The 18,835-nt window shown below is 43.6% G+C and overlaps 1 protein-coding gene across 1 annotated transcript in view; it reads right to left on the bottom strand.

Moving 5' to 3' along the window:
- cacna1b (neuronal-type voltage-gated calcium channel subunit Cav2.2) overlaps positions 1-18,835 on the bottom strand; it is a gene marked incomplete at both ends in the record, with an annotated part of 126,808 nt that overhangs the window by 45,272 nt on the left and 62,701 nt on the right. The window contains 6 exon segments of the mRNA NM_001124629.1: positions 12,605-12,711; positions 12,942-13,001; positions 13,420-13,549; positions 13,706-13,832; positions 16,568-16,770; positions 16,889-17,602. Of these exon segments, the coding sequence (NP_001118101.1) occupies positions 12,605-12,711; positions 12,942-13,001; positions 13,420-13,549; positions 13,706-13,832; positions 16,568-16,770; positions 16,889-17,602 (1,341 nt within the window).

Here is an 18,835-nt window from a genome sequence, read left to right as displayed (position 1 = left end):
CACAGAGCAAGCCCACAGTTAGTGACTATAGACCAAACAAAAGGAGAATAGGCATTATGCTGTGGCCCACAGGCTCTCACCACTACCTTACCTTCTGACCTGTCTCTCGCATTGCGCGCGCACGCACACACACACACACACACACACACACACACACACAACACACACACACACACACACACACACGAGGAGGCTGGAGGGAGGAGCTATAGGAGGACGGGCTCATTGTTGTAATGGAATAAATGGAACGGAGTAAAACATATGGTTTCCATATATTTGATACCATACCAGTCATTCCATTCCAGCCATTACAATGAGCCCATCCTCCTATAGCTTCTCCCACCAGCCTCCTTTGGCATACACGGTATTCATTAAACTCTCTCTCTTTAAGGCACACATGTATAAATCAAATACCCCCCATTCTTGCAGTTACAAGTTCTAGTAGGTATATTCAGCAGTTAGTAGAGTACAGTAGAGTACAGTAGAATACAATAGAGTACAGTAGAGTACAGTAGAATTGGTAGAGTACGATAGAGTTGGTAGAGTACAGTAGAGTTGGTAGAGTACAATATTGTACAGTAGAGTTAGTAGAGTACAATAGAGTTGGTAGAGTACAATAGAGTACAGTAGAGTACAGTATAATTGGTAGAGTACGATAGAGTTGGTAGAGTACGATAGAGTTGGTAGAGTACAGTAGAGTACACTATTGTACAGTAGAGTACAATATTGTACAGTAGAGTACAATATTGTACAGTAGAGTACAATAGAGTTGGTAGAGTACAATAGAGTTGGTAGAGTACAATATAGTTGGTAGAGTACAATAGAGTTGGTAGAGTACAATATAGTTGGTAGAGTACAGTAGAGTACAATATTGTACAGTAGAGTACAATAGAGTTGGTAGAGTACAGCAGAGTACAATAGAGTTGGTAGAGTACAATAGAGTTGGTAGAGTACAATAGAGTTAGTAGAGTACAATAGAGTTAGTAGAGTACAATAGAGTTAGTAGAGTACAATAGAGTTAGTAGAGTACATGCATGTGAGTTGATGGGTTATTGTACAGAAACATACCTACACAGAGCAATAGAGCTATTGAATCATATTTTAAGAGCAATACAGGGAGCAATCACATAATAGGACATACACGGTGGTAGAAAAAGATACAAAGAAACCAGCCCTGAGTCAGGGACGAGCTTCTTTGCAGGAACCACTGATGTTCTTGCCACAATGGAGGGTTACAAAACAATAATTTAGAACCTGTTAGCGACAATAAACAGTACCGTCCTCAGGAGCCAGATGGACAGTGTGGTGTCAATACAATAATCTACCAGTCACATTTACACACTGTGGCTGTCCATATACTCTCACCATCGTATATTCTGTGTGTTTATTATGAGTTTACATACTTTAATGTGTGTGTGTATGAGTGTGTGTGTGAGCATTTCTAGTGTGGACGTGTTTAACAATACTTGTGGGGACCAGCAGTCTAGTAGTCCCAACAAGGTCAAGTGCTATTTCTAGGGGGGTTAGAGTTAAGGTTAGGTTTCCGGGTTAAGGTTAGGATAAGGGTTAGGGAAAATACGATTATGAATGGGACTGAATTGTGTGTCCCCACAAGGTTAGTTGTACAAGACTGTGCGTGTGTGTGTGTGTGTGTGTATGTGTGTGTGTGTGTGTGTGTGTGGTCACAGCTCCTCGGCAGGTTGATAATGCCTGCGGCTCCATATTAATCTGTAGAGAACTCTCTAGGGTGCATATCTCCACTCTTACACAGGCAGAAATCAGTCAGTCCTCTCTGTCCATCAATATAGATGGGGCTGGAGCTCCTAAATTCAGTGTGAAATAAGGCCCAGACAGCCAGTGGAGGAGGACTAGGAGGCTCCAAAGAAGAACTGACTATAGGAAGTTGTAACCCATCCATGATTCTGCTAGAGGGGATGAGAGAGCAACCCTGCCTTTCCACTCTCAGTGGAGCACCGTGCAATGTACTGCACTATACAGTTTGAAATCATGACGTGAGGTGCATACTGAACTGAAGTAGACACCTCATACTTTGGAATAAATCTCACACTGCCGTCAATGGAAGATTGGCACATAAACTGGAGCTATACAGTATGTGTTGTGCACCCATCTCAAGGACTGAACCCATAATGAGTTAGTCTAGATGTATTCAGTGGAGACAACTACCTCAATAACTAGAGAAAACAGAAGCATGGTTCCACACAGAATGGGCGTGTTTACTTTTTCTTACCCAATGGGAGCTTTAGGTCTAATACACTGGCATGCAACAGTCATGCATGCACTAAAGATCTGGTTACCCCAGCATGCAATCCGGTAAGTCAACCCCCGCCCGTATCAATCCAGGGTCTCAACACGTCTAGATGGCGAGTGAACCATTCCTCAATAGCTTTCAGAAGAGCTGTAGGCAGGAAGAATAGATGTGTGTGTGTGTGTGTTCACATTAAGTAGCTCAGATCAGCCCTGATATGACTTGTGTGTGCAGCTGCAGCAGCCAGATGCGAGGAGGTTATCCTCGGTCACCATGACTACAGCCTTATTGGTTGCCCCTTTCCGAGAGAGAGAGCACAGCATTTCCTGTTTACAATAATCTGCCTCCCAGTAGAACATGAGCATTATTCCGAACCTTCTGCTCTCTCAACCCAGAAACACGTTTCACTCTCCCTGATCTGCCCTTCTCGCTAACGCCTTCACTATTTACGATTATGTTTGTATGTAAATTGGGACTTTCTGATGACACAGTATGCTTGTAACTTTGTATAATTACAGTATACAGTGCATTCCCGAAAGTATTCAGACCCCTTGACTTTTTCCACATCTCGTTACGTTCCAACCAAGATGGAGGAGCAGTCCCAGATCTATTACGTTACAGACCCCCCAATCAATCTATATACAATACCCCATAATGACAAAGCGAAAACAGGTTTTTAGAACATTTTGCAAATGTATAAAAAATGTAAAACAGAAATACCTTATCTGCTTAAGTATTCAGACCCTTTGCTATGAGACTCAAAATTGAGCTCAGGTGCATCCTGTTTCCATTGATCATCCTTGAGATGTTTCAACAACTTGATTGGAGTGCACCTGTGTTAAATGCATGATTGGACATGATTTGGAAATGCGCACACCTGTCTATATAAGGTCCCACTGTTGACAGTGCATGTCAGAGCAAAAACAAAGCCACGAGGTGGAAGGAATTGTCTGTAGAGCTCCGAGACAGGATTGTGTTGAGGCACAGATCTGGGGAAGGGTATCAAAACATTTCTGCAGCATTGAAGGTCCACAAGAACACAGTGGCCTCCATCATTCTTAAATGGAAGAAGTTTGGAACCACCAAGACTCTTCCTAGAGCCGGCCGGCCAAACTGAGCAATCGGGGGAGAAGGCCTGGGAGGTGCCCAAGAACCCGATGATCTCCAGAGTTCCTGAGCAAGAGGACAAGTACATTAGAGTGTCTAGTTTGAGAAACCGACGCCTCACAAGTCGTCAACTGGCAGCTTCATTAATTAGTACCCGCAAAACACCAGTCTCAATGCCAACAGTGAAGATGTGACTCTGGGATGCTGGCCTTCTAGGCAGAGTTCCTCTGTCCATTGTCTGTGTTCTTCTGCCCATCTTAATCTTTTATTATTATTGGCCAGTCTAAGATATGGCTTTTTCTTTGCAACTGCCTAGAAGGCCAGCATCCCAGAGTCGCCTCTTCACAGTTGATGTTGAGACTGGTGTTTTGCGGGTACTATTTAATGAAGCTGCCAGTTGAGGACTTGTGAGGCGTCTGTTTCTCAAACTAGACACTCTAATATACTTGTCCTCTTGTTCAGTTGTGCACCGGTGCCTCCCACTCCTCTTTCTATTCTGGTTACAGACAGTTTGTGCTGTTCTGTGAAGGGAGTAGTACACGGGGTTGTACAAGATCTTCAGTTTCTTGGCAATTTCTCACATGGAATAGCCTTCATTTCTCAGAACCCGAATAGACTGACGAGTTTAAGAAGAACGTTCTTTGTTTCTGGACATTTTGAACCTGTAATTGAACCCACAAATGCTCTATCTTCAGAGCTCGTGCTGCTAGGCGACCTAAACTGGAACATGCTTAACACCCCAGCCATCCTACAATCTAAACTTGATGCCCTCAATCTCACACAAATTATCAATGAACCTACCAGGTACCTCCCCAAAGCCTTAAACATGGGCACCCTCATAGATATCATCCTAACCAACTTCCCCTCTAAATACACCTCTGCTGTCTTCAACCAAGATCTCAGCGATCACTGCCTCATTGCCTGCATCCGTAATGGGTCAGCGGTCAAACGACCTCCTCTCATCACTGTAAAACGCTCCCTGAAACACTTCAGCGAGCAGGCCTTTCTAATCGACCTGGCCGGGGTATCCTGGAAGGATATTGACCTCATCCCGTCAGTAGAGGATGCCTGGATATTTTTTAAAAATGCCTTCCTAACCATCTTAAATAAACATGCCCCATTCAAGAAATTTAGAACCAGGAACAGATATAGCCCTTGGTTCTCCCCAGACCTGACTGCCCTTAACCAACACAAAAACATCCTATGGCGTTCTGCATTAGCATCGAACAGCCCCCGTGATATGCAGCTGTTCAGGGAAGCTAGAAACCATTATACACAGGCAGTTAGAAAAGCCAAGGCTAGCTTTTTCAAGCAGAAATTTGCTTCTTGCAACACTAACTCAAAAAAGTTCTGGGACACTGTAAAGTCCATGGAGAATAAGAACACCTCCTCCCAGCTGCCCACTGCACTGAAGATAGGAAACACTGTCACCACTGATAAATCCACCATAATTGAACATTTCAATAAGCATTTTTCTACTGCTGGCCATGCTTTCCACCTGGCTACTCCTACCCCTGTCAACAGCACTGCACCCCCAACAGCAACTCACCCAAGCCTTCCCCATTTCTCCTTCTCCCAAATCCATTCAGCTGATGTTCTGAAAGAGCTGCAAAATCTGGACCCCTACAAATCAGCCGGGCTAGACAATCTGGACCCTTTCTTTCTAAAATTATCTGCCGGAATTGTTGCCACCCCTATTACTAGCCTGTTCAACCTCTCTTTCGTGTCGTCTGAGATTCCCAAAGATTGGAAAGCAGCTGCGGTCATCCCCCTCTTCAAAGGGGGGGACACTCTTGACCCAAACTGCTACAGACCTATATCTATCCTACCATGCCTTTCTAAGGTCTTCGAAAGCCAAGTCAACAAACAGATTACCGACCATTTTGAATCTCACCATACCTTCTCTGCTATGCAATCTGGTTTCAGAGCTGGTCATGGGTGCACCTCAGCCACGCTCAAGGTCCTAAACGATATCTTAACCGCCATCGATAAGAAACATTACTGTGCAGCCGTATTCATTGATCTGGCCAAGGCTTTCGACTCTGTCAATCACCACATCCTCATCGGCAGACTCAACAGCCTTGGTTTCTCAAATGATTGCCTCGCCTGGTTCACCAACTACTTCTCTGATAGAGTTCAGTGTGTCAAATCGGAGGGTCTGTTGTCCGGACCTCTGGCAGTCTCTATGGGGGTGCCACAGGGTTCAATTCTTGGACCGACTCTCTTCTCTGTATACATCAATGAGGTCGCTCTTGCTGCTGGTGAGTCTCTGATCCACCTCTACGCAGACGACACCATTCTGTATACTTCCGGCCCTTCTTTGGACACTGTGTTAACAACCCTCCAGGCAAGCTTCAATGCCATACAACTCTCCTTCCGTGGCCTCCAATTGCTCTTAAATACAAGTAAAACTAAATGCATGCTCTTCAACCGATCGCTACCTGCACCTACCCGCCTGTCCAACATCACTACTCTGGACGGCTCTGACTTAGAATACGTGGACAACTACAAATACTTAGGTGTCTGGTTAGACTGTAAACTCTCCTTCCAGACCCATATCAAACATCTCCAATCCAAAGTTAAATCTAGAATTGGCTTCCTATTTCGCAACAAAGCATCCTTCACTCATGCTGCCAAACATACCCTTGTAAAACTGACCATCCTACCAATCCTCGACTTTGGCGATGTAATTTACAAAATAGCCTCCAATACCCTACTCAACAAATTGGATGCAGTCTATCACAGTGCAATCCGTTTTGTCACCAAAGCCCCATATAATACCCACCATTGCGACCTGTACGCTCTCGTTGGCTGGCCCTCGCTTCATACTCGTCGCCAAACCCACTGGCTCCATGTCATCTACAAGACCCTGCTAGGTAAAGTCCCCCCTTATCTCAGCTCGCTGGTCACCATAGCATCTCCCACCTGTAGCACACGCTCCAGCAGGTATATCTCTCTAGTCACCCCCAAAACCAATTCTTTCTTTGGCCGCCTCTCTTTCCAGTTCTCTGCTGCCAATGACTGGAACGAACTACAAAAATCTCTGAAACTGGAAACACTTATCTCCCTCACTAGCTTTAAGCACCAACTGTCAGAGCAGCTCACAGATTACTGCACCTGTACATAGCCCACCTATTATTTAGCCCTATCAACTACCTCTTTCCCAACTGTATTTAATTTATTTATTTATTTTGCTCCTTTGCACCCCATTATTTTTATTTCTACTTTGCACATTCTTCCATTGCAAAACTACCATTCCAGTGTTTTACTTGCTATATTGTATTTACCTTGCCACCAAGGCCTTTTTTGCCTTTACCTCCCTTCTCACCTCATTTGCTCACATTGTATATAGACTTGTTTATACTTTATTATTGACTGTATGTTTGTTTTACTCCATGTGTAACTCTGTGTTGTTGTATCTGTCGAACTGCTTTGCTTTATCTTGGCCAGGTCGCAATTGTAAATGAGAACTTGTTCTCAACTTGCCTACCTGGTTAAATAAAGGTAAAATAAAATAAAAATAAATAAATAATACTCCAGGGTTTGGCCAGTAGGGATATCCTTGTCTCATCGCGCACCAGCGACTCCTGTGGGCGGCCGGGCGCAGTGCGCGCTAACCAAGGTTGCCAGGTGCACGGTGTTTCCTCCAACACATTGGTGCGGCTGGCTTCTGGGTTGGATGCGCGCTGTGTTAAGAAGCAGTGCGGCTTGGTTGGATTGTGTATCGGAGGACGCATGACTTTCAACCTTCGTCTCTCCCGAGCCCGTGCGGGAGTTGTAGCGATGAGACAAGATAGTAGCTACTAAAACAATTGGATACCACGAAATTAGGAGAAAACAGGGTAAAATAAAATAAAAAATTATATTTATTTTTTATTTTAAATGATAGTCTTGGATTAGCTAACACAACATGCTATTGGAACACAGGAGTGATTGTTGCTGATAATTGGCCTCTGTACACCTATGTAGATATAAATGTTTTACAAATCTGCTGTTTCCAGCTATAATAGTCATTTACAACATTAACCATGTCTACACTGTATTTCTGATGCATTTGATGTTATTTTAAATAGACAAAAAATGTGCTTTTCTTTCAAAAACAAGGACATTTCTAAGTGACCACACATTTTTGAATGGTTGTATACATTTGCAAACATTTCTAAAAACCTGTTTTTGCTTTGTTACTATGGGGTATTGTGTGTAGATTTACGAGGGGAAAAAACCATTTAATCCATTTTAGAATAAGGCTGTAACGTAACAAAATGTGGAAAAGCGAAGTGGTCTAAATTCTTTCCGAATGCACTATAAATATATTAGTATTCATTTGATATACTTTCATTCTAATTCCAACTGTAAATGTTGGCATTGTCCTTTGCTTTGGCATGTCGGCACACAATGGCAACAAGGGACAGAGATGAATCTGATCAGTGATTGTCTTCTGAAAGCTACTGGGTCTCCAATAGTTCCTCATTGGGACTGGGATTAGTTCATTGAGAGCGTAAGAGGTGGAATGGGTATCTAGCAGAGAAAGTGAGAGTTTTGGAATGCGATGGAGGAGGTTGATAGGGGAACGTTTTTGGGGTCAAGGGTCAATGACAGGGAGAGGGTAGGTCCCCACCTGGCCACGCTTTGTTGCGATCTGATGAAGAAGAGCAATGATAAACAGGACACACGCAAACAAACACACGTCACGAATCACAGAGAACAAACCCAAAGCACATAAGATATTAAGGCTGCTTCATAGAGACAAAGAAAAAGGCAGAAATATACAGAAACACTGAGCAAAATAAACACTTTAAGCCAATAATACTACTACTACTACCACTACTACTGTTGAATAGGAATGGAGATACTGTGGTGCTAGTTATCCTTAAGACATAATAAGAACATCAAAACACAGCAGAATGAAACAGATAATGAATGACAAGCACACAGAAGGATTTTACTAAGTTCAAGTGAAAAAAGAGCAGAAACCTAACAGACTGAAAAAAATAGTAAAAGGACAGGTTTAGCTGTCCATCTCCTGTTTCTGACAAGAAGACCCAGAATGAGTTCCAAATTACACCCTGTTCCCTACATAGTGCATTAGTTTTGACCAGAGCCATATTGGGCCTGGTCAAAATAAGTGCACTACATTGGTAAATGGGGTGCCATTTGGGACTTTCTGACAGGAGGTTTTTCCAGTGAGATGGCATTAAGGAGGACAAGACATGACGTTCGACAAGAGACACAGTTCTGTCTGTCTGTCTGTCTGTCTGTCTGTCTGTGATGTGAGCAGCTAGGGAGAGGAAGTGTATCCTCCAGATAACTCCCTATCAGCATCCCACAGCACCAGGAGAGGAACAAACATACATACCCTACTGAGACAGCATTATGGGACAACTACCACAAACACGAATGCATGCACGCACTCACACGCACAGACATACTCACACACCTGCACATACACACGTGCACGCACACACAAGGATGTATGTGCATATAGACAGCCATTCACACGCACACAGTGAAGAGGCACACACACTCACACACCTCAAACGCACCTACATCAAATCAAACTACTGTTACATGCAAAAACACCCTCTCAATAATGAGTGAGTGTGAATTTTCAATGGAAGAGTAAATAAGTGAACATATGTAAATGGTCAGAATAACAGGAAACTATTTATTTGGACAGTCCCATATAGATGGTTTGTAGATGTTCAATCACATTCAACAACACCATCCATCCACTAAACCGAACCCTAAATCTAACCATAACCCTTATCCTAACCTTAAACTTAATCCTAATCTTAACCCCTACCCTAACTCTTATTCTACAGCTAACCCTAACCCTAACCATAACCCTTATCCTAACCTTAAACTTAATCCTAATCTTAACCCCTACCCTAACTCTTATTCTACAGCTAACCCTAACCCTAACCCTTATCCTAACTCTAAACTTAATCCTAATCTTAACCCCTACCCTAACTCTTATTCTACAGCTAACCCTAACCCTAACCATAACCCTTATCCTAACCCTAAACTTAATCCTAATCTTAACCCCTACCCTAACTCTTATTCTACAGCTAACCGCAACCCTAACCATAACCCTTATCCTAACCCTAAACTTAATCCTAATCTTAACCCTTACCCTAACTCTTATTCTACAGCTAACCCTAACTGTAACCTTAGCAAGCAGTTGCTTTTCAACAGATAGTATGATGACCATCTGTAGAGCATCTATATGGGACTATCCAAATGGAATGTGACCCAATCATCTACAGTAATATAATGAGGGTGAATCTATAGATGTGTAGCTATACAGGCTAGAGGTCGACCGATTTAATTGGAATGGCCGATTAATTAGGGCCGATTTCAAGTTTTCATAACAATCGGAAATCGGTATTTTTGGACACTGACTTGGCAGATTTAATTTTTATTATTTTTTACACCTTTATTTAATCATTATTTAACTTGGCAAGTCAGTTAAGAACACATTCTTATTTTCAATGACGGCCTAGGAACGGTGGGTTAACTGCCTCGTTCAGGGGCAGAACGACAGATTTTCACCTTGTCAGCTCGGGGGATTCAATCTTGCAACCTTACAGTTAACTAGTCCAACGCTCTAAACACCTGCCTCTCATTGCACTCCACGAGGAGACTGCCTGTTACGCGAATGCAGTAAGTCAAGGTAAGTTGCTAGCTAGCATTAAACAATCAATCAATCAATCATAATCACTAGTTAACTACACATGGTTGATGATATTACTAGTTTATCTAGCGTGTCCTGCGTTGCATATAATCGATGCGGTGCGTAACGTTGCTCCAACGTGTACCTAACCATGAACATCAATGCCTTTCTTAAAATCAATACACAGAAGTATATATTTTTAAACCTGCATATTTAGCTAAAATAAATCCAGCTTAGCAGGCAATATTAACCAGGTGAAATTGTGTCACTTCTCTTGCGTTCATTGCACGCAGAGTCAGTGTATATGCAACAGCTTGGGACGCCTAATTTGGGCCACCTAATTTGCCAGAATTTTATGTAATTATGACATAACATTAAAGGTTGTGCAATGTAACAGGAATATTTAGACTTATGGATGCCACCCCTTAGATAAAATACGGAATGGTTCCGTATTTCACTGAAAGAAGGTTTTCGAGATGATAGTTTCCGGATTCGACCATATTAAAGACCTAAGGCTCGTATTTCTGTGTGTTATTATGTTATAACTAAGTCTATGATTTGATAGAGCAGTCTGACTGAGCGGTGGTAGGCAGCAGCAGGCTCGTAAGCATTCATTCAAACAGCACTTTCGTGCGTTTTGCCAGCAGCTCTTTGTTGTGCGTCAAGCATTGCGCTGTTTATGACTTCAAGCCTATTAACTCCCAAGATTAGGCTGGTGTAACCAATGTGAAATGGCTAGCTAGTTAGCGGGGTACGCGCTAATAGCGTTTCAAACGTCACTCGCTCTGAGACTTGGAGTAGTTGTTCCCCTTACTCTACATGGGTAACGCTGCTTCAAGGGTGGCTGTTGTCGTTGTGCTCCTCGTTCGAGCCCAGGTCGGAGCGAGGAGAGGGACGGAAGCTATACTGTTACACTGGCAATAGTAAAGTGCCTATAAGAACATCCAATAGTCAAAGGTTAATGAAATACAAATGATATAGAGAGAAATAGTCCTATAATTCCTATAATAACTACAACCTAAAACTTCTTACCTGGGAATATTGAAGACTCATGTTAAAAGGAACCACCAGCTTGTTCTCATGTTCTGAGCAAGGAACTTAAAACGTTAGCTTTCTTACATGGCACATATTGCACTTTTACTTTCTTCTCCAACACTTTGTTTTTGCATTATTTAAAAAAATTGAACACGTTTCATTATTTATTTGAGGCTAAATTGATTTTATTGATGTATTATATTAAGTTAAAATAAGTGTTCATTCAGTATTGTTGTAATTGTCATTATTACAAATAAATGTAAAGAATCGGGCGAATAATCGGTATCTGCTTTTTTTGGTCCTCCAATAATCGGTATCGGCGTTGAAAAATCATAATTGGTCGACCTCTAATACAGGCTAACTAATCAAAAAGCTTGAGAAATGAGCATGAGGCTGCTGGCTACATGTTGGGCATAGGCTCTGTTGACTAGGATGGACAGAGAAACAGACAGAGAGACAAACCGTACGAGAGACAGAGAGAGAGAGAGAGAGAGAGAGACAGAGAGAGATAAACTGTCAAGAAAGACAAAAGAGACAAAGGGAAAAAAGCAGGCAAACAAAGGCATTACCCCATGAAGCTCCTGAAAGCAATCCAAGCCACAAAAGAGAAAGATGGAGGGACAGAATTAAATGAGAAAGAGACAGTCAGCGACACAGAAAACCATCCATATACAATAGGCTACAGTTCAGAAAAAAAGAGAGAAGAGTAAGATAGACAACAGCAATACAAATGTGGTACAATAGACTACTTCCCAGGTTATTACACATTAGCCCCACCATGACACCACTGGGGTGCAAAATAACTGACTGAGCTGGTTGTGGGAGAGAATACACCATTTCCTTTTACTGGTTGGAAAGACTGGATTTCACCTCCCTTTATTGTATTTGTGTGTGTGCATGTCTGAGACTGTGTGTTACTTGCCATAGACGCAACTGATAACATTTCCCTCTCAGTACCAGGGAGGGAGAGAACAACTGCTGTACATTAGCACTAAGACGAAGCCCCCGCCCACCTCCCCAGCTTAACCTCACGCTCATTAACCAAATCCCACACACCCTATTACACAGATGGGAGGGGTGATTAAAGGTTAAAAGAAGAGTTTGAGCAACAACCCATTTTGGCAAATAACCACAGGCAAAGTGGTTTGGAGCCCCTCATTGCTGTACAGAGAGGTTGATTTGGGGGAATGTTTTGGGCTGTGGCGGGTGAGTGAGTGCACCACCCAGACTGGCATATTTGTAGATGCGCCAGCTGGAGAGTCAACACAGTGGGGAGAGGTGCTGTTGGCTGAAAAAGGATTTGAAACAGTACTAATACTGCAATCAATTTAAAGGGGCAATCTAGGATTGGAACATACATTTTTGGACTTAAGTTTCTCAATTTCTCCAGCCCCATTCCTCAGCTTTTTACCAAAACAAATGGTGAGGTGCCTGCTTTGTTTGGTTTTTCGAACCCCAGATTGCCCCTTTAACCCCACCTACAGCTGGCACAAGAACAAACAGTATGTCAAGTGTTTACTTACGAGCAGGCGAACGCCACCAGAGCTCCACTGACCACAATAAAGTCCAGGATGTTCCACAGGTCCCGGAAGTAAGAACCAGGATGAAGGAGCAGTCCCAGGTCTATCATCTACACACAGAGTTAAAGTCATAAGGAAGATGATCCACATTATGAATGTTAATGGATGAATGTTACCACTTCAGCAAGGAGCCCTGGTCTTGGATATACTGTAATACCAGTGCTACCGCATTTCAGTGGAGCTAATTCTAGCTGCAACTTAAGAGAGTACCTCTGTGTGTTCAAACTGAGGAAACTGTTGTATGTCTATTTCCAACCATTTCACCAGTATGACCTCTCACCTTAATCACCATCTCAAAGGTGAACACTCCTGTGAAGACGTAGTCCAGATACTTGAGCACCTGCAAATGATTGAATGTTCAGTCAGATGTCACACAGCCCGTCTTCTTTCCTCTTCCTCAAGACACACAGCAGGCATTCACCTTAGCAGCACTCAGCTCATATTTATTACAAATTTTGTTTCTGTAGCACTCTCACAAAGTATAACTTTCAGGTGATATTAGCAGAAATTCTAGAAGCTTCTGGCAGCTCAATCAGGCCTAATGAATCAGCTAGTCAGTCAGTCGGACTGAGGGGGTTCTGGGATTTGGAGGCAATTCCTTTAGCGCTAGTAGGAACTGCTCCTCAGGCCTCCGTACCCAAATACCCAGCAGTGTGTGTGTGTGTGTGTGTGTGTGTGTGTGTGTGTGTGTGTGTGTGTGTGTGTGTGTGTGTGTGTGTGTGTGTGTGTGTGTGTGTGTGTACTCTTGCAGGACTCACATTGTTGCGTGGTGCATTGGCCTGCACAGGGTCTTCAGCAGCCAGGGCTATGCTGCTCATGGTGATGACTGACAGGATACACATCTCAAAGTAACGCAGGTTCACCACGTAGTGGCACAGCCGACGCACCCTGAACAGCACAGGTAATCTCACTGAGTGCACTCAACATACCCTCTCAAAACGCTGACATAATACTGAGTGGCACCAAATATAGAAATGCAGAAACAGTTTGAGCCCAGACTAGTCTTACTAGCCAACAGGTTCCCTGTCTTAGGACATGACTTACGGGTTGGTCTGTCCAAACACAAACATGGAGCTGTAGGGGAGAATGTGTTTGGGGCCGTTCTTCAGCTCCTCCTCCAAGTCCTTCTTCTCCTCGTTCAGGGGGAGGCTCTCACAGTCTATGTTATCCACTATCAAAGAGAGAGTGAGTGCGAGAGTGAGAGAGAGAGATTACACTCAGAAAGAACTCATGATAGACCTTCACTACAACATAACCAACACACAGCTGATCAGTCATACTAACCTAATGTTACACTACACTTTCACCCAAGTGTTTCCCCTGCAGCCTATGGCTAAGAGGAACATAATACAGTGGGGAACTGACTGGTGTACAGACTGAGGTATTGATAAAGGCAGGGGTTTCAAACTAGGGTCCGCGGCCCCCTAGGGGTTGTGGGGATTTTTTTCCCACCATTGTTATGTCACTGCGTCCAGCATGAAGGAAGTTAGAGGTTGTTTCACTAGCCCATGCTAACTGGGCTTAGTGCAATGACTGGAAGCCTACAGGAACAGTTAGCATGCAAACTGTTCCTGTTCATCCGACTCTAGGGAAATAGATAAATGGCTTCATTGCCAAAATCTTGAACTATCCCTTTAATATGGAGACAATTCTTAAGCAGGCCATTTACAGTGCCTTGCGAAAGTATTCGGCCCCCTTGAACTTTGCGACCTTTTGCCACATTTCAGGCTTCAAACATAAAGATATAAAACTGTATTTTTTTGTGAAGAATCAACAACAAGTGGGACACAATCATGAAGTGGAACGACATTTATTGAATATTTCAAACTTTTTTAACAAATCAAAAACTGAAAAATTGGGCGTGCAAAATTATTCAGCCCCCTTAAGTTAATACTTTGTAGCTCCACCTTTTGCTGCGATTACAGCTGTAAGTCGCTTGGGGTATGTCTCTATCAGTTTTGCACATCGAGAGACTGAAATTTTTTCCCATTCCTACTTGCAAAACAGCTCGAGCTCAGTGAGGTTGGATGGAGAGCATTTGTGAACAGCAGTTTTCAGTTCTTTCCACAGATTCTCGATTGGATTCAGGTCTGGACTTTGACTTGGCCATTCTAACACCTGGATATGTTTATTTTTGAACCATTCCATTGTAGATTTTGCTTTATGTTTTGGATCATTGTCTTGTTGGAAGACAAATCTCCGTCCCAGGTCTTTTGCAGACTCCATCAGGTTTTCTTCCAGAATGGTCCTGTATTTGGCTCCATCCATCTTCCCATCAATTTTAACCATCTTCCCTGTCCCTGCTGAAGAAAAGCAGGCCCAAACCATGATGCTGCCACCACCATGTTTGACAGTGGGGATGGTGTGTTCAGCTGTGTTGCTTTTACGCCAAACATAACGTTTTGCATTGTTGCAAAAAGTTCAATTTTGGTTTCGTCTGACCAGAGCACCTTCTTCCACATGTTTGGTGTGTCTCCCAGGTGGCTTGTGGCAAACTTTAAACAACACTTTTTATGGATATCTTTAAGAAATAGCTTTCTTCTTGCCACTCTTCCATAAAGGCCAGATTTGTGCAATATACGACTGATTGTTGTCCTATGGACAGAGTCTCCCACCTCAGCTGTAGATCTCTGCAGTTCATCCAGAGTGATCATGGGCCTCTTGGCTGCATCTCTGATCAGTCTTCTCCTTGTATGAGCTGAAAGTTTAGAGGGACGGCCAGGTCTTGGTAGATTTGCAGTGGTCTGATACTCCTTCCATTTCAATATTATCGCTTGCACAGTGCTCCTTGGGATGTTTAAAGCTTGGGAAATCTTTTTGTATCCAAATCCGGCTTTAAACTTCTTCACAACAGTATCTCGGACCTGCCTGGTGTGTTCCTTGTTCTTCATGATGCTCTCTGCGCTTTTAACGGACCTCTGAGACTATCACAGTGCAGGTGCATTTATACGGAGACTTGATTACACACAGGTGGATTGTATTTATCATCATTAGTCATTTAGGTCAACATTGGATCATTCAGAGATCCTCACTGAACTTCTGGAGAGAGTTTGCTGCACTGAAAGTAAAGGGGCTGAATAATTTTGCACGCCCAATTTTTCAGTTTTTGATTTGTTAAAAAAGTTTGAAATATCCAATAAATTTCATTCCACTTCATGATTGTGTCCCACTTGTTGTTGATTCTTCACAAAAAAATACAGTTTTATATCTTTATGTTTGAAGCTTGAAATGTGGCAAAAGGTCGCAAAGTTCAAGGGGGCCGAATACTTTCGCAAGGCACTGTAAGTGGCTATTTACGGGATGGAAAAACTATTTCAGTGTCAACTTTAAAGACCAAAAACAGACAGAAAGCACACAAAAAAGATTAAACTTTATATTTTCATAATATCATCTTTAGAACTAACAATCAAATAAAAGCTAGACAGTCAGGGAGAATTATAAAAATAAATGTCCATTAAAATTGTTCTAATGTTTGAGCAGAGGAACACAGCATTAGCCATGGCAAAATAGAATTGGCAAAATTGTCTCAGCTCTATGCCAAAGTGTGTAGAATTTCTGAAAATTGGCTACAAAATGTTCAATGAGTTCAATGAGAAAATTTGAAGAATTGCTGAAAATGTGCTTTACAACAGCAACACTTTCTCTACGCCGCGAAGATGCCTTTCTAGGTAATAGACTATGTTAGAGTTTACACTTCCTCTTCCAATGAACTGTGAGGTGGTCAGAAAAATGAAACTGCTTATCATTATTAAATGTTAATTACTTCTACTTGCCGTTATCATTCACAATTTGTTTTGCTAACATATGATGGGGGGGTCCTTGGTTCGCTGGTTTGCCTTGGCGGTGGGTCCCTGGGCAAGAAAAGTTAGAAAACTCCTGGACTAAGATAGAGACTAGGGTACTGACTGGGTATGATGGTGGTCTCTCTGGATGGGGCGGTGATGGTGACAGGGATGTGGACAGTGTTGCTGTTCAGGCCTGCCTGGCTGGCTCTGTGGCTGTTCTTCTGGTTGTCAGCATCCTCTTGCTTCTCTCCAGCCTGCAGACCTGCAGGAGGCTGCACAGGACTGGTGGCCAAGCTCTCCCCTTGAGAGTCGGTCTGCCTGTCCCTGCAAAACATTCAAAACACAGCCTGTGCACATCAGTGAAGCTCTGCGGTGATGACTTAGTAAAAATAGGTAATTAAAGCACATTGAGAATGTGTTGGTCAGTCAGCACTGGTCTCACCTGTGTCCTTGGTCCCCGTCTCCATTTCTCTCTCTGTTCTCTCTGCACTCGTCTCCATCCAGTGTTGACTGGGCCCTGACTCTGCGTGAGCGGTGCTTCCTCCTTTCTCCGTTCTCTTCCCTGTGGCCCCGGCCCCTGCTCTCCAGTCTGTCCCTGGTAGCCAGGGCCCCGTTCCCCTGTCTGTCGGAGTGGTGGTGGCGGTCTTCCCTTCCCTCTCCCCCTCCGTTAACCCCCTCCTCTGGGGATTCAGCCTGGTGATGGTGCCTGTGGCCCTGCCCCCCCTCTCGACTATGGTTCCTCTCCACCTTGCCCTCTTTGGACCGGGGCCCGTCTGGGTGGTAGTGGTCCCTACTGCGGCTGTGGTGGGTGTGATGCCTGCTCTCCCCAATCTCCCCGTTCCTCTCCCGGTGACGGTAGTGCTTGCGTGGCTGTGGACCGTGGGGCTCTCCTCCCTCTTGCTGGGGGTCTGCTCCGTCTCTGTCCTCCTCGGGGGGTCGGGGATTGTCCCCGTTACCTGGCTCCACCACTAGGGGGCGGTCGTTGTGGGTCTTCATGTCGGAGCGCAGGTGGAGGGCGGAGGAGACCCGCAGACGCTCCTCGGGGTCCAGCTCGTTGAACAGAGCCTCGGAGCTGGCTCTCAGGTTGTTTCGACGCAGTTGGTTGGTGCGCTGCTCCCACACTGACATTATCTTATTGGCTCTCTGCTGCTCCTTACTGCAGGGCCAATGGACAGGTGAGGGGAATGGATATGAGGAGTGAGAGGGATACAGGGTGTTAGAGTGAAGTAGCAGCTCACCTGTAGCTCTCCTATTTTGGTATTAATGGTGTTTAAGAAATCCATAGCACAAGCATATCAACCCATGAGCATCTGAGCTTCACAACTTGCACACAAAACAAATTGCTAATTTCTCCCATATGGTCTGAGTTGCTGTACAAACAACAGTGGGACTTTGCTGGCTGGAGACACAAGATGGTCTTTATGGATGTGCCAACACAAATACTCCCCATAGTAAACTTGTCATTTACCACGCTTGGGTTTAAAACATGCTCACCCAAACCCTCTACAGATTCACACATGGGCTGCATCTGAAATGGCACCATATGCCCTATATAGTTCACTACTGATGACCAGAGCCCTGGTCAACAGTAGTGTACTATGGAATAGGGTGGTGCCATTTGGGATGCACACTGGCCATGTTTGGACCAGAAGCACCACGATTCCCTGTGAGGTCTAACAGGCATGTGAGAACATGTGATGGTTGCATTAAATCAAATAAAATGTTATTGGTCACATACACATATTTAGCAGATGTTATTGTGGGTGTAGCGAACTGCTTGTGTTCCTAATTCCAACAGTGCAGTAGTATCTAACAATTCACAACAATACACACAAGTCTAAAATTAAAAGAATGGAATTAAGAAATATATAAATATTAGGACGAGCAATTTTGGAGTGGCATTGACTAAAATACAGTAGAATAGAATAGAGTATATATATATATATATATATATATATATATATATATATATATATGAGACGAGTAAAGCAGTATGTAAAAATGATTAAAGTGACCAGTGATTCCATGGCTATGTATATAGGGCAGCAGCCTCTAAGGTGCAGGGTTGAGCAACCGGGTGGTAGCTAGTTAGTGATGGCTATTTAACAGTCTGATGGCCTTGAGATATAAACTGTTTTCCAGTCTGTCAGTCCCAGCTTTGATGCACCTATACTGATCTCGCCTTCTGGATGATAGCAGGGTGAACAGGCCGTGGCTCGGGTGGTTGATGTCCTTGTTGATCCTTTTGGCCTTCCTGTGACATTGGATGCTGTATGTCTACTGTTGTGTCGTCTACAAACTTGATGATTGAGTTGGAGGAGTTTGTGGCCACGCAGTCATGGGTGAACAGGGAGTACAGGAGGGGACTAAGCACGCACCCTTGTGGGGC

This window comes from Oncorhynchus mykiss, chromosome 5, assembly GCF_057628025.1.
Source record: "Oncorhynchus mykiss isolate SJ-2025 chromosome 5, ASM5762802v1, whole genome shotgun sequence".
Taxonomy (NCBI): domain Eukaryota; kingdom Metazoa; phylum Chordata; class Actinopteri; order Salmoniformes; family Salmonidae; genus Oncorhynchus; species Oncorhynchus mykiss.
This window is presented reverse-complemented; position numbering and strand designations above follow the sequence as displayed.